The sequence below is a fragment of the Cnephaeus nilssonii genome (assembly GCF_951640355.1).
Source record: "Cnephaeus nilssonii genome assembly, chromosome: X".
In the NCBI taxonomy this organism is placed as follows: domain Eukaryota; kingdom Metazoa; phylum Chordata; class Mammalia; order Chiroptera; family Vespertilionidae; genus Cnephaeus; species Cnephaeus nilssonii.
Window position 1 is genome coordinate 69,341,757 of NC_137071.1, and position 16,249 is coordinate 69,358,005.

The 16,249-nt window shown below is 42.7% G+C and overlaps 1 protein-coding gene across 1 annotated transcript; it reads right to left on the bottom strand.

Annotated features, from left to right (window-relative positions):
- Positions 1-205: 205 nt before the first annotated feature.
- On the bottom strand, positions 206-12,467 carry LOC307095328 (nuclear RNA export factor 2-like; the record flags this gene model as incomplete). Its single annotated transcript, XM_079764560.1, is given in 23 exon segments — positions 206-259; positions 394-454; positions 3,756-3,935; positions 4,469-4,541; positions 5,102-5,144; positions 5,239-5,354; positions 5,459-5,517; positions 5,637-5,744; positions 5,824-5,879; positions 5,956-6,027; positions 6,526-6,562; positions 8,383-8,509; position 8,512; positions 8,665-8,772; positions 8,891-8,979; positions 9,126-9,195; positions 9,313-9,393; positions 9,508-9,612; positions 9,722-9,805; positions 10,131-10,281; positions 10,514-10,694; positions 11,284-11,380; positions 12,363-12,467. Coding segments are annotated over 23 exon segments (2,049 nt in total). The 3' UTR covers positions 206-214.
- Between the last annotated feature and the right edge of the window lie 3,782 nt (positions 12,468-16,249).

Consider the following 16,249-nt stretch of genomic DNA (forward strand, 5'->3'; position numbering starts at 1 on the left):
CAACCACAGTGATCATGAATGGGAAGAATAAACAGAACAAATGGCAGTTCAGGTGGTTAGGTAACTTTGGCTTCTTGGTCAGCCAGGCCTCCAGCCCCAGTCACGGGTATGGCCTTAGGCAGCAGAAAAGAGAAATGATGTGGATGAAGACAGAGATGACATCCAAGAGCACACCTACAAGCACCCAGTGTCAGCTATCTGATTGGGTAACTTTTTAAGGGATTTGTTCGAAGGCCTCCTCTGGGATCTTGCCCTGGGTCTGGAGAGGAAGAGTCAGGGTGTCAGAAGAGCCAGCTCCCTGAGTTTTAGTCCAGGGTACCAACCTCCACCTTCTTGGACTCCCCCAAGGCCCAGAAACATCTATCTTTAACCCACTTGATACCCAGACCTCACCTTGAGCGTAGCGAAGACCTGAGCAGCTTTGATGTAGTCCCACTCATTGTCCTGAAGGCACCTGGAGTGGGAGAAGATCGAGTGATCTCCATCAGTACCACAGTACAGACACGCCGACCATGCAATGCCACCACTAAACCTATGCCAGTAAGTCTATACTGGGATACATGTACCAGAATGAGCACTCTGTGTAATGAGGAAGAAAGACCTAGTGAAAACCAAAACGTCTGTCACTAGCATTCATTCCCACTTGAATTAAAAACAGAGATGTTCAAAAGATCAAGGGAGCTTAATATACAGTATATTGATAAAGAAAGATGTTCAAGAAAATAACAAGCCCTAGCCAGTTTTGCTCAGTGGATAGAGCATCAGCCTGTGGGCTGAAGGGTCCCAGATTCGATTCCAGTCAAGGGCACATGCCCGGGCTGAGGCTCGATCCCCAGTGGGGGGCATGCAAGAGGCAGCCAATCAGTGATTCTCTCTCCTCATTGATGTTTCTATCTCTCCCTCTGCCTTCCTCTCTGAAATCAATAAAAATATTTTTAAAAAATAAAATAACAAATGAAAATTTAGAAAATATGTTTTCAATGGTGTTTTATGGCATTCACCATTTTAAAGTGTACAATGCAGTACTTTTTAGTATATAACAAGAATATGCAACCATCACAAGTATTTAATTCCAAAATATTTTCATTACCTCAAAAGGAAACTCCTTAAGCATAAGAGATCACTTCCTATTCCACCCCTTTCCCTAGACCAGGGGTGGGGAATGTCCAGTCAGAGGGCTGCATAAGGCCTGAGAAATCATTTGGTCTGGCCCTGCCAAGGCATTAGGAGTTAGTTAATTAAATGTTTGACCAAATATAGCAGGCTAATTTTTAAGTTGATAATCTTGTATGGTCCATGAATGATGTTATAAATATCCAAATGGCCCTTGGCAGAAAAAAGGTTCCCCGCCCCTGCCCTAGACCCTGGCAATCACAAATCTATTTTCAGTATCTATGGATTTGACTGTATGGGACATTTCATGTAAACAAAATCACACATATGTGACCTTTTGTGACTGGCTTCTTTCACTTAGTGTAATGTCTTCTAGGTTTGTCTATGGCATGACGTATATAAAAATTGTGTTCTTTTTATGACTGAATAATATTCTACTATATGGATATACCAGATTTCTTCATTTATTCATGAGCTAAAAGACATCTGGGTTGTTTCCACTCTTTGGTTGTTAGGAGGAATGCTGCTATAAACCTTCCTGTACAATCTTTTGCATGAATGTATGTTTTCTAATATATTTTTTGTTGATTTTTTACAGAGAGGAAAGGAGAGGGACAGAAAGCTAGAAACATCGATGAGAGAGAAACATCGACCAGCTGCCTCTTGCACACCCCCTACTGGGGATGTGCCCGCAACCAATGTACATGCCCTTGACCGGAATCAAACCTGGGACCCTTCAGTCCGCAGACCGACGCTCTATCCACTGAGCCAAACCGGTTTCGGCTGAATGTATGTTTTCATTGTTCTTATTATTTACTTAGGAGTGAGATTACCTGTTCATATGGTAACTCCATGTTTAGCATTTTGAGGAACTTCCAAAAAGTTTTCTACAGTGAATGTTGCACTCTATATTTGTACCAGTAATATATGAAAATTCTAATATCTTCACTTCCTCATCTACACTTATGTTCCATTTCACTCAAAAGCCATCTTTTTAAAAAATATATATATATTTTATTGATTTTTTACAGAGAGGAAGGGAGAGGGTTAGAGAGTTAGAAACATCAATGAGAGAGAAACATCAACCAGCTGCCTCTTGCACACACCCCCCATTGGGGATGTGCCTGCAACCAAGGTACATGCCCTTGACTGAAATCGAACCTGGGACCCTTTAGTCTACAGGCTGACGCTCTATCCACTGAGCCAAACCGGTTAGGGCTCAAAAGCCATCTTAATGTGTATGAAGTGGTATCTCCTCCTTGTTTGACTTGAATTTCCCTAATGACTAATGATGATGAGCATATTTTCATGTGCTTGTTGGTCATTTGTATGTCATCTTTAGAGAAATTTTGATTTAAATCATTTCCCCATTTTCAAATTGGGTTGTCTCTTTAGTGGTTTCAGATATTCTGGAAAGTATATCTTATCAGATATGAGATTTGCAAATATGTTCTCCCATTATGTGGGTTGTAGTTTCACTTTCTTGATAGTGTCCTTTGAATGCACAACAAATTTTAATTTTGATGAAGTGCAATTTGTTTGTTTCTTTGGTTGCTTGTACTTTAGGTGTCATATATAAGAAACCATTGCCTAATTCAAGGTCATGAAGTTATACACCTATGTTTTATCCTAAGAGTTTTCATATCTATAGACCTTACATTAGGTCTTTGATCAATTATGAGTAATATTTGTACATGGTGTTTGGTAAGGGTCAAAATTCATTTTTTTTGAGTGTAGATATATACAGGTGTCCCAGCTCAATTCGTTGAAAAGACTATTTTTTTTCTCAAAAATATTGGCATCTAATTGAAAATCAATTGACTATAAATGTCACGGTTTATTTCTGGACTCTCAGTTCTATTGCATTGACTATATGTATAACCAAATGTTAGTAGCAGTGTGTCTTGATTATAACAACTTTATAGTAAGCTTTGAAATTCTGGAGATTAAGAATTATGACTCCTCCAATGTTATTCTTCCCTTTTACTATTGTTGTTAGTATTCTAAGTCCGCTGCATTTCCATGTGAATTTTATGATAACCATATCAATTTCTTGAAAGGAGCCAGTTAAAATTTTGATAGGAATGGTGTTAGATCTGTGGACCAGTTTGAATAGTATTACCATCTTAACAACACTAAGTCTTTCAAATCATAAACATGGCATGTCGTTTCATTTTTTTTTTTTTTGGTCTTATTTAATTCATTCCAAAAATATTCTGAAGATTTTAAAGCATAAGTTTTTCATTACTTTAGTCTTATTTTAGTCTTATTTTTATTCTATTATAAATGAAATTATTTTCTTAATTTCATTTTAAAATAGTTCATTGTTGAAATAGAAACACAAATGATTTTTGTATATTGACCTTGTGCTGTGAAACTGTGCTAAACCTGTTTGTTTATTCTAATAGTTTCTTGGTGGATTCCTTAGGATTTTCCATATACAAGATCATGTCATTTGAGCATTACACTATTTTTAAAACTCTTTACATATCACCATAAAATTAGGATACTTTCGTCATGGGCCTACTATTTTTGGAAGCAAAATATCAAATGCTTCTTTTTCCAAATTGCCTATGTGTTTCCATTATTCAGCCCCATACTGCCCGAAGTACCTCTTACCTTTGAGAACACCCAATACTCACTTTTGAGACCACTGCGGTTTCATGCCAGACTGGATGGAGAAAACCTGCACCATTTCCTTCTGCTCCTGGGAGGTGGGCACAGTGCTGCAGGAGGGTGTGGGCACTGGGATGGAGATTGCCCTCTGAGTCTCATTCAGGTTGGCATCCCTCACAAATAGCTCATCATTCACGATGAACATACTGGAGAAAAATGATACCTCAGACAACTGATGGATGGAAAACCCCACACCCTCAACAATTATCCTGCTTCCACTGCCACTCAGCAACCAGATTCCTCCCATACCCACCTGTTATCTGCTCCCCAGATTCCTCTTCCCTTCCCACATCCCAACCCTTGGAGAGATTGCCTACCAGCTTCACTAGATTTGAACCCCTAGCCCCATTGCATTTACTCAGTGAAACAGCCCAAGGGAGAGGACAGTTTAATCCCATTTTCAGAGGAAGACATAGGTCACAGAGAGGGTCATGTGATTTCACTCAGGTACAAATCTAGTGAGTGTTGGAGCTATGAAGAGAACCTGAAAGAAACCTGAAACACTTTCACTGTTCTAACTCCAGAGCCCACGCTCTTAACCCCTATGCAGGACTGTTCCCTGGATCAACCTGCTGGCTTCCCGCAACACTGAGAAAACCCTGAGAACATGCACTGCCACATTCCCACAGCCCTGAGCCCAGGTTGGGCTATATGTTCCCACCCAGAGCATAACACTCACCTGGAATCGCTGGCAGGGGTAGTGATGAAGGTCCGGGTGAAGGCACGCACAGAACCCTGAGACCTTCCTTCCACTTCAACAACAAACAACAATACCCCCTTGGAGTCACACATGCTTCACACACTCACTCAGCATTCCCAAGTCAGGGTGGGACTGCATACTCATGCCCAAGGAGACAACTATTCTCTGGGAGTCAGGGTGCGGGGAATTGGGAGGGCAACATTAGGAGAAATCTGCTTCTACTGAGAGGGAACCTACGATGTGCTGGGCCCTGGGACAACCACTTCACTAGTTCATTTGATTCATTTTTGGAAGCCACCCAAGAGGTGTATTTTGTTATCCCCATTTTGCAAATGAGGAAAATGAGAAGTTAGGTAATGGACATATTTTGCACAGTCAGGATCTGGGATGATAGCCACCAAACCCCACATTTGTGTACTCATCACCCCAGCTGTGCAGGGCTGATAGGCATGGATGCAGGTCAGACCCGGCTGGTTTGGGGGCAGTCTGGAGGCAGGAGAACATGGAGGGAATAATGAAGGAATCAAGGAAGCTGTGAGAGTTCTGAGAGGTAGCCCAGCCTGGAGGAGGGAGCAGTGGGGGACCTGGGGAGGTGTCTCTACATACACTCACCTTCCTTGAACACTCCGTTGACACAGAAGCAGAGCATCCTTTCCTAAAAAGTAAGGGCATAGGTGCTCAGTCTCTACCAACACCTCCCACCACCTGCATCTTTCTGGGCCTACAGGAGGGAGGAAAAGGGTGCTCACCGACTGCAACCACATATCCACCACAAAGGAGTTGAGGTCATGTTGAGTTTTGGGAAACACACAGAGAGAGCTCACAATGTCACGTTTTGTACGTTTCAGCAGCTGAAAACGCAGGTCTATGGGGGAAGGACAGAAAAGTTCAGGGTTGCCACATCCTGGGGCCTATGACTGACCCTTCATGCCCCCTTTCCCTGCCCAATCCTCCCCATCCCACACGCACTGGGGTCCTGGAGGTTCTTCATATTCCTGTTATCCTTGAAGTACTCAAACAAGCTGCTTCTAGGAGAAAAAACAAAACAGGATACGGAGGTCCAGACAGTGGGGGTGTTTCCATGAGGTGGCAGATTTCTGCTAGGGAGACACACGCCCCAAATGAGAGTCTGAACTGTGATACTCACGTGGCTGGGTTGTCTTGGATGAAGGGAATGGTCAAAGAGAAGCAGGCCTCATCGTGATAAGCACCGAGGAGACTCTGTCTGTCTCCAGAGTCATAGATCAAGTAATATCTGTGAGGGGACAATGAAGACAGTGTACCTCTATGGACTGGATCTCAAAAGGGACTTTAAAACTTTCAGGGGTGCTTACTGTTGCAGGAATTGCAGGACTTGAGTCTTCATATCATCTAATCCTTTACAGCTTTCCTGGAATCAAAGACATTTGAGATCACGTGGCTGATAAAGCCTCTCTTACAATAGCCCAAGTGTTGTTCTTCCTCACCTTTATTAAGGGCTTTACCAAGTATGGTCTGTCAATGTCAGTGGTAATTGGTGGGGGCAAATCCTGGCCATCCTGGAGAAGAGAAGATAAGTTAGCAATGAGGACCAGGAAGGTGGTCTTGGATGATTAGCGGAAAGGATGTGCCAAGGAAATGGTGAAGGTCAGAGGTCTGTAGTAATAGTTCCCTGGAAATTCCATGGGCAAGATTCCAGTGCACATCTGCATCATGAGGTCCTGGAAGTCGCTACTATTTTATGTAATTTGTGAATGTGAGTGTGTGTGTGTGCGTGCGTGCGTGCTTGTGTGTGGGTGTGTGTCTGTTTCTCTCTCTCTTTCCCTCCCTCTGTCCTCCCTCCACAGATTGCTTCGTCTTTCTCTGTCTCTCCTTCCCTCTGTGTGTGTGTGGGTACATTTTTGCAGAGATCATTTCATGTCTTTTTTAGAGATCCATGTCCCCCACAATGGAGAAGGCTCTGATGCAAACATGTAATCTAAGCAAGACACAAAGGGCTTGAGGGCAGGTGTGGAGGTTGTCAATGTAAGTAAGAGATGATGAATGTAGGCACTTACCAAGCGTAACAACTTGGGGAAGTATTTCCTGATGGCGCTGTCCAAATGCAAAAAGAAAGAAGTGGTTGATAGTTTGGGTTGCAATGCTTCCATTTACTTAAAACACTGATGTAATGAACAGAGACGGGTGTTCTGCCCACCCAGAATCCCCTTTGCCCTCCTCAGCCTCACATTTCAAGGCTTCTGGGTCCACTTCCCTGCTGAGCACTGACCATCTGCCACATGGAATCTCTGAAATACAGTCTCCTCACCTCTCTCCACACCTTCACATTCCTATTACCTCCCTTCCTTCCTGCATCCCTCACCTTTTCCCTCCCTCCCTCCCTCCCTCTCCATCCTCCTGGTTAACTCCTGCCTAGAAGGCCCTGCCTCCTTCCTCAGTGCCACAGCCCTCAGCATTTGGATCCCAGACTCCAGAGCTCCTTCTCCCTCCCTGCCTCCCTTTCCTTCTCCCAGGCCACACTGATGGCTCCAGAGAGAAGAGGGAATGGGGTGGGGGCCCAGGGCTCTGCCACCTCACTGGGGTCCAGCATCCTGCCATGAACAGGACATGCCCCAGGGATGGCCCAGGACCCTAGGGCAAGGGGATGATGGAGGGAGGGATTAGGAGACAGGGAGTGGAAGGGAGAAGGATGAAGACAGAAAGAGAGTGAAAATAGGAGATTGGGAAGACATCAAAGTGTAGAGACAAAGGAAAAGGAAAAAGAAAAAGGAAAGGGAAGGGAAAGAAGCTCTGCCCTGGAAGTGGGGGTGGGTCAGAGAAGAAGAAAAGAGAAAAGGGACATAGCTCCCCTGCAGCAGCCCTTTCCTTCTTCTGCCCCTGGCTGGCCCTGGGTCTCCAAGCAGGAATGGAAAGCATGTGTCCGTTAGCCTGTTAGAATGTTCGTTGAGCCTTTGTCACCTGTGGGAGCTCAGTGTGAACTGGGCATGGGAAACACACCACCCACAGGATCAGGAGACCTTCCTAGAAGGACTAAAGGGCCAGGCTGCAGCTCAGCTTAACCTTGGGGATCTGTGGCCCACTCATATAAAAACCACCTTCTCTCTTCATGGCCCCTGTGCATCTTTGTCTGTCTTAGTTGGTTTCTTTTCTGAGGAATCCTACCCATGTCAGGCTACCCAGGGCTCCTCTGAAGGACCGGGCAGGTGTGATGTCTGTAGGGAGGACCAGTGACCCCGAGAGGACTGCCCTTCTGTCTCCTCAAACCCCTCTGTTGTCTGCCTTCCCCTGCTGCCTCAAAAGGTCCTCTGCTCACTGCTAGTGGCTCACTTCTGGACCATTTACTAGGGAACTCTGGATTTTACCAAAGATGGCCCATCCCTGGTATTACACTGAAGAAATGAATGTGGCCTGGGACCTTGGCATGGGGTTGGAAAGTCCCCAGGTTGACCTGGGATTTGAGGGAGAACCTTTACGTGCAAGGGAAAGAAGGTGCCTCCCAGAATAGGTTAGGGATACTTTGTATCATATCAGAAACAGGAAAGACTATCTCAGCATGAGTCTGGGTGGAAGAAGTTTATCAGACCAGATTAGCAGTCTCTGCCTCAAGGCTCAATACTCCTAGTCCTGGGTTGTGGTGGAGCCCTGCATCCTAGAGCTCATTTTGGTGGGCATCCTGGAGAAAACTAGATGCAAAATCAGGAACCATATCCCAGACCATGAGAACAGGTGAGCATGTCAGAGGAAGGGGAAGAAACCTCTTAGCAGAGGTGAGGGACATAGAGAAGAGAAGGTGGGGCCTCTAGTCCTCCCAGAGGACCAGGGCTGCCACCATCTGTGACATGGCACTGTCAGGGGTAGTTCATGCTCTCAGGAGTCAAAGGACCCCAGGAATGATGAGAGGGGCTCACACTGACCTGACATAGGTAAACTGGCTTTCGAAGTTGTCACACAAAGGGTTCCCTTCCAGCCACAGCTCTTCAAGTTTCAGGCCTTTGATCTTGCACAACTCCCAGGTAGAGTTAAGCTGAGAAATATGGGGGAAAACTGAAGAATGGTCCAAGGGAAAAGGGACATACCAGCTCCTGAACCCACAGCCCACTCCCTTCCCCACAGGTACCTTCGCTTACTTCCTGTCATCACTCTAATAACCACTACCACCCACTCTCAACCCAACTTTGATCTGTCCCTCTTCTCACCTCGTTTTTGGAAAGGTTCAGGATTTTGATTGTGGGTACCATCTGTGTAATATCAGACAGGCCATCCAGTTGGTACAGTCTGTTGTTGCGCAAGTTCAGAGACAACAGCTTTGGGGAAGAAGAGTTAGAGTGATGCTTACCATCTAGGACCTGAGAGACAAATCTGCCCACTGTCCCATCTGTTCCACCCCCTACTGTAACACCAGCACTGGGTCTAAGGCCTCACCTCAGGGAAATTCTCCTCAATGACTTGCAGGGTGGCAGCCATGCAGTTTCTCCGGTTCAGGATTATATCAATATCAAGGTGTGCAAATCCTTCAAGAATGTGAGAGTGGGGAATCACAAAGCTAATAAGGGTCCAAAAGCAGCACCAACCCCTCCTTCATTACCATCTTTAAGCCTCCCTCCCAGGCAGAAATCTCTGTCCTCATCTGCTCTAAAATTATTGCTGCCAGCAGTACCTGGGTCATAGAGGAAACTCCGGAGGTCAAGAGCTTTCTGAGAGATATCATATCGTTTTCTCATGGCTAGCTGCAGAGGAAGATGGAGAGATAGCTCTGAGGCTGTGGTGTGGACAAGGAAATCGGGGCTGGAGGAAGAACAGGTGGGTCTGAATGTGGGCACACATATGCCTTGAGTTTGCATTACCTTTAGCTGTTCCATTTCTTCTGGCGCCAGCTTATCCCGCACAGAGTAGGGTACAGCAGAACTATTGACAAATATAGCTATCTGCAGGAAGAAGAGGATAGGTTAGCACCAGGAACTCTAGTCCTACAGAAGGTGACCAGCTCTGCATGTCCTCCTGCCCCAAGACTCAGTACAGATAATGACCTCGACACACACCTTCCAGTTTTCCTCATCACAAATCTTGTAGCTGACATCCTTCAATGCATAGGCAGCGCGAGCATCCTGGACAAAGAACTGGGCCCTGTTTTTCACGTAGTGAAACTACAGGAATTGAAACAATAGCAATAGTATCAGAGGCCATGGACCCCAGGTGAGCCAGGTCTCTCCCCATTTCCTATGCCCCTCATGTGGCTTCACTGTCCTCTCTTACCTCCACTGGAGTGAAGGGGACACTGCAATGGCTCTGGATGGAATCCATTAGCCATGTCTTGTCATACTTTGTTCCATGGGGAATCTAAGGGTCAAAAGAAGGCACAAATACAGGAGAAACAACATGGAACTAAGCCTGGAGAACAGACCTAACACAGTGTTCTTTCCCAACCTTCTACTCAGGTTTTTTTTTTTTCTTTTCTTTTCTTCTACTCAGCTTTAAAGGGCTTCTAAAGAAGAGACCCTGGGCATGATTTCTTATCTTTGTTCTAAATGTGGATTTCCTAAAACCTGTTTTTCTTCATTCAAAATCTCTCCTCCAAGTGATCCATGTAAGGTGTTTAATGTGGTCTTCCTTTTATAAGGTTCCAGGATACCCCATTTAGCGCAGAACTTGCCATGACACTCACTGTGATCTTGAACCATCTCCCTGTGATTTCATCCTGTGTGTTCTCCATTTCTCTTTCCAGAGGTTTTCTACCTCTCCACACAGTAATATCAATACTGCCTTCATTATGCAATTTCATTTCTCTTTTGTTGCGTTGGACGGCATAGGGAGTACTGCAGGGGGTGCGGGGAGAAGTGGAAAGAAAAAGCGTGGCCATGAATGCTAAGTCTTCTATACATCCTTCATCTGTGACACCAGGACTACAATTAGGATTGCTCAACCATGATTTCACTTCTAACATTCTTCAGTTTTCCAATGAGAGAAGAAAAGGAAAACCATGGACAGTGAAATAGTTACACAGTCCCATGGGATGCTACATGCAAACCAGGCTTCCCAGTCACTTACTGTCTGACTGGGTACCTCTGGACTCCCCTCTTCTCCATGTATCCATCATCCTTCAGGACGTGTGGAGGCTGAAGCTCATATCCACCATGTTGATAACGACGGGTCCTGTTGCCAAAATTACCTCGCAAAGAATCCCAATCTTTCTCTCTTCCTTGAGATGAGCTATCACTATCATCATCTTCTGAAACAAGGAACAAAAATACAAGTTTAGAGACATGTCTGTACCCAATTACCATGTTCCACATATTAGGATAACACCATGGCATGGCAACAAAGTGCTACCTGTCCTAAGAGATCAATCCCACAAACCCCAGAAAGGAAAATCCTCTGCCTGTCCAGATAGGAGAGCCTTACTGACAGATGGTGCTATCAGGGGGAAAATAGTTCAGGATGAGGAAGGAGGAGCAATAGCAGGAGGAGGAGGGGAGGAAAGAGGAGGAGAAAGAGGTAACTGTGTGAACCTTTTAAATATGGTACAAAATTTATAAAGAATAGAGGTGTGTCCATGGGTTAGACTAGATGCCAGCCATACATCAGGAAGGCATATGAATCTTGCCTCTCTCAGAGTTCTCTGACAACCCCTCCAATACATGGGAAGCACCCTCTCTCATGCTTCCCAAACCCAATCACCCACCACACTGATTCCACTAACACTCAGCAAGCTGTGCTTCCTTTGCCAGTGTAGTACAAGCTTTAATGTCATATGGAGCAGAGGTAGCAGCCTCCTAAACTGTCCTCCTCCATCCTGCCTTGCCCCCAACAAAACTCACTTGAAATATCCAGAGTGAGCTTTCTCTTTGCCCAGTCTGAAATGCCTTTGAGTTCAGGAGACAGCTCTTCCAATCTCAGCTCTTCTGTAGCAAGGGTCTGAATGACAAACTGGAATTATGTTTCAACTATCATTTCCAAATCTCCAGGGATTCTTCTTTTCTCTTTCTGCTATGGATTTCTAATTTGATCCCTCTATGGTCAGAGAACATACTCTGTGTCATTTCAGTTATTTTTGAACTTGTGGAGGTTTGTTTGAAGGCATAGAAGATGGCCTGTCTTGGTGAATGTTACAGAGATACTTGACAAATATTGTACTCTGGGGCTGTTGTATAGAGTGTTCTATTTGTCACATAGATCCTGTTATTTTATTGACTTATTCAGATCTCCTATATGCTGATTTTATTTCTAATAATTCTATCACTTGCTGAGAGGGGGTGTTGAAGGCCCCAACTAATTTGTGGACTTGACTGTTTCTCCTTTTGGCTCCATCAGTTTTTGCTTTGTTTACTTTTTGGCTGTTGTTTGGTGCACACACACTTAGGTCCATTTATTCTTCCTGGTGAATTGGTCCTTATATCATTGTGTGATGCGTCTCTTTGATAAGTCTCTTGTAAATTTTATATTTTGTTGGAGAATGTAGCCACAGGTATGCACATAATGTGTGTTGTTTATATTGCACTCTGTATTCACTCCTAGGAGTTGTGTTGCTGTCCATCCCTCCCCACACAAATACTCCTACGAACATATGTAATTCACTATGTGGAAGAATTTGGAAATTTTTTGGCATCTACAGAAATTAGGTAGTTTCAATTGTCTCTCTCATATGTGGATTCACTAAGGGTATTTTATTTTTACCACATTCAACCGAAACAGTGTACCAGCAGACAACAACACTGGTGGTTTGGGGAGACAAGAAGATTACGGGAATTAGACTGTTAGAAACCAGCTTCCTTTGGGGTCTCATATTTAATGTTCTCTAGGTTTGTGTGTTGTACATTTTGTACATTAATTACTCCATATTGCCTCAGGGCCACTTATGAGTAAAAATCCATTCACTGCTGATTATTCCAAGATGTACTGATGACAACGAGGCTTCAGATAACTCCACTGTGGAGTCATTGCTGTCACTGTGTGGCCCACTGTTAGGACAATCCTGTAACTCACAGCCTTTTAGATCTTCCATGGGTGGCACTGGCAGTGAAATTGCGATAGTCTGATCTCTTATATCCTTGATTTTTAAAAATATGTTATTTAATGGATATTGAGAAAGAGAGAGAGAGAGAGAGAGAGATGGATGTGAGAGAAAAATATAGATTGGTTGCCTCCCACATGCACCGCAACCTGGGATCCAACCTGCAACAAAGTTATGTGCCCTGACTGGGAATTGAACCCACAATCTTTTGATGTGACAGATGATGCTCGTCTAACCAAATGAGCCACATGGGTAGGAAACACATTCTATTTTTTTTTATTGTTGACACATTGTGATTTTTATTTGCATTTCTACATTGGTTAGTGATGTTTCCTTATATTCCTTGTTTGTGGTATTTTTTTTCAAATTATGAAATGGTGTTGAATCATGTGAAATGTTAACAGCTGACATCAGAATCTTCATCCATATACCCATTTTTCTTTCATTTTTCAGGGGACTTGTAACAATAATAACATATATTCTTCCCTTGCTAATGTTTATGCTTGCCATACGTTCCTAGGAATGGTTGCCATTCAAACCCTGACCAAGCCACCTCAAATCCTTTGCCCAGAACCAATAATGTGTAACTCTGTGTTAGGGCCAAAGTAAGCCCTGGGATGAGACTCGCTCAAAGGCTCTTAGGCAGTGATGGGAACGGTGTCTTGGACCAACTGGGACCAAGATGCCTAGAACTCCAGCCGTATGTCGAAGAGACCCATCATTGCACACAGTTCCCCTGTACTGTCTCTCTTTTCTCAGACTCGATGGGAACTATTTCTAACAGGTGCGCGGTGGTATCTCACTGTAGTTCTGTCCTGCATTTCCCTAATAGCTAGTGAATTTGAATATCTTTTCATGTATCTGTTGGTCATTCGAATGTCTTCTTGAGAGAGGTGTCTGTTCAGGTCCTCTGCCTATTTTTTAATAGGATTGTTTGTTTAGTGTTGAGTTGTATGAGTTCTTCATATATTTTGAATATCAACTCCTTGTCAGAGCTATTATTTGCAAATGTCATTGATCATTTGTTTAGTTGCCTTTTTGTTTTGTTTTCACTTCTTTTGCTGTGGAGAAGCATTTTAGTTGGATATAGTCCCATTCATTTGTTTTGGCCTTTACTTCCCTTCCCTTGAGGTCAACTTCAACACTGAAATTTTAAGGTAGTTCTGAGACTTGTTTGAACAATTCAGCCACATGAAGAGATTGAAATAACACTAGTACCAGTCTACACCCACAACAATTAAAGCAGAATAGGGGTCAGATATAGCCAAACACATTTTTAAACTCTCCAGATGACTGTAGTGTGAAACTGAGGTTGAAAACCACTGTGTTAAAATATCAGCTTTTGGTTTATGCTTGCCATACATTCCTAGGAATGGTTGCCACTTCATTTTGCTAACTTTCAACTCAGTGTTGTTTTGGGGAGCTATTGATTGCATTAGCTTAGATCAGAGACTGGTGAACTATGGTCCATAGGCCAAACCTGACATATCCTGATTTTTGGAGCCTGTAAGATAAGAATGTGTTTTACATAGTTTAATGTTTGCAAAATGAAAATAATAATGTTTTTAAGAAGTTAAAATTATTTGAAATTCAGATGTCAGCATCCATACATAAAGTTTTAATGCAACACAGCCATACTGTTTATATTGCAGCTTTCACTTCACAAAAGCAGAATTGCATAGTTACAACAGAGACCAAAGGGCCACAGAGCCTCAAATATTTATGATCTGACCCTTTCCAGAAGACGTTTGTTCAGCAATGGCTTAGAGCCAGTGTCCTTAGAGCAATTGCACAGTAACTCTGGTAAATGGCTGGAGATCCCTTTGACAAATCCCAGGAAGATTTACTGTAGATATTTGAAACTTCACTGTAGGGTCTTTCCTAAGTAGTCTATTCATTCATGGCTTTCTGAGTCAGGTGTGGGAATTGAGTAAAGACCATCATGCGCCATCAATATGGCTCAAATCCCCAGATCTAGAGTTAATATGTATTATGTTTTATTTTTTAATGAAATTTATTGAGGAGACATTGGTTAATATGATCATAAAGGATTCATGTGTGGGTTTCTATGTTACAAGATCTGTATATTGCACTGTGTGCTTCCCACCCAAAGTCAAATCATTTTCCATCGCCATATATTTGGCCCCCTTCTACCCCCACAACAGCCCTTCCCTCTGGCAACCACAATACTGCTGTTTGTGTTAATGAGTTTCAGTTTTATATCCCACATGAGTGAAAACATATGGTTTTAGATTTTTCTGACTGACTTATTTCATTTAGCATAATATTCTCAAGGTCCATCCATGTTGTTGCAAATGGCAGTATTTCATCTTTTCTTATGGCTGGGTAGTATTCCATTGTGTATATGTACCACCTCTTATTTATCTAATCCTCTATCACCGGACACTTTGGTTGTTTCCATGTTTTGGCCACCATGAATAGTGCTGCAATGAACATAGCAGTGCATACAAGTTTTTTCAGGTATATACACAGAAGAGAGATTGCTGGGTCACATGGTAGCTCTATTCTTAATTTTTTGAGGAACTAGCAGACTGGTTTCCAGAGTGGCTATACCAGTCTACATTCCAACCAGCAGTGAATGAGGGTTCCCTTTTTCCCCACAACCTCTCCAACACTTATTATTACTAATCTTGTGGATAATAGCCATTTTAACATGTGTGAGGTGCTATCCCATTTTAGTTTTTATTTGCATTTCCCTAATTGCTAGTGAGGTTGAACATCTTTTCATATATCTATTGGCTGTTCATATGTCTTTTGGGGAGAGGTGTATTTTCAGGCCTTCTGCCCACTTTTGGATTGGATTGTTTGATTGGTGTTGAGTTTTACGAGTTTTTAAAATATTTTGGAAATTAAACCTTTGTCAGAGCTACTGTTTGCAAATATCATTTCCCATTTCGCTGGCTGCCTCTTTGTTTAGTTGTCAGTTTCTTTTGCTGTGCAGAAGCTTTTTAGTTTGATATAATCCCATTCATTTATTTTTGCCTTTATTTCCCTTGCCTTTGGGGTCAAGTTCATAAAATGTTCTCTACAACCAAGGTCCATAAGTTTGGCACCTATATTTTCTTCTATGTAACTTATTGTTTTGCGTCTTATGTTTAGGTCTTTGATCCATTTTGAATTAACTTTTGTACATGGGGACAAACTATAATCCAGTTTCATTCATTTGCATGTAGCTTTCCAGTTTTCCCATCAATATTTATTGAAGAGACTATCTTTACTCCAATGTGCATTTCTGGCTCCTTTGTCAAAAATTATCTGTTCATATACATGCGGATTTATAGCTGGACTCACTATTCTGTTCCATTGATCTGTGTATCTGTTTCTCTGCCAATACCATGCTGTTTTGATTATTGTAGCTCTGTAATAGAATTTGAAGTCAGGTAGAATGATACCTCTAGCTTCGTTCTTTTTTCTAAGGATTTATTTGGCTATTTGCAGTCTTTTGTGGTTCCATACAAATCTGATGATACTTTTTTGTTCTATTTCTTTAAAAAATGACATTTGGGATTTTGATGTGGATTGCATTAAATCTGTATATTGCATTTTAACTATGGTGATTCTTCCAATCCATGAACTCAAGATATTGTGTAGTTTTCAATCTCTTTTAATAATGCTTTGTAGTTTTCAATACATAGGTATTTTGCATTCTTTGCTAATTTTATTCCTAGGTACTTTATTCTTTTGGTTGCAATTGCCAAAGGAATTGGTTGTGTGTTTTTTGTTTGTTTTTTTATTTCATTTTCTGAAGTTTC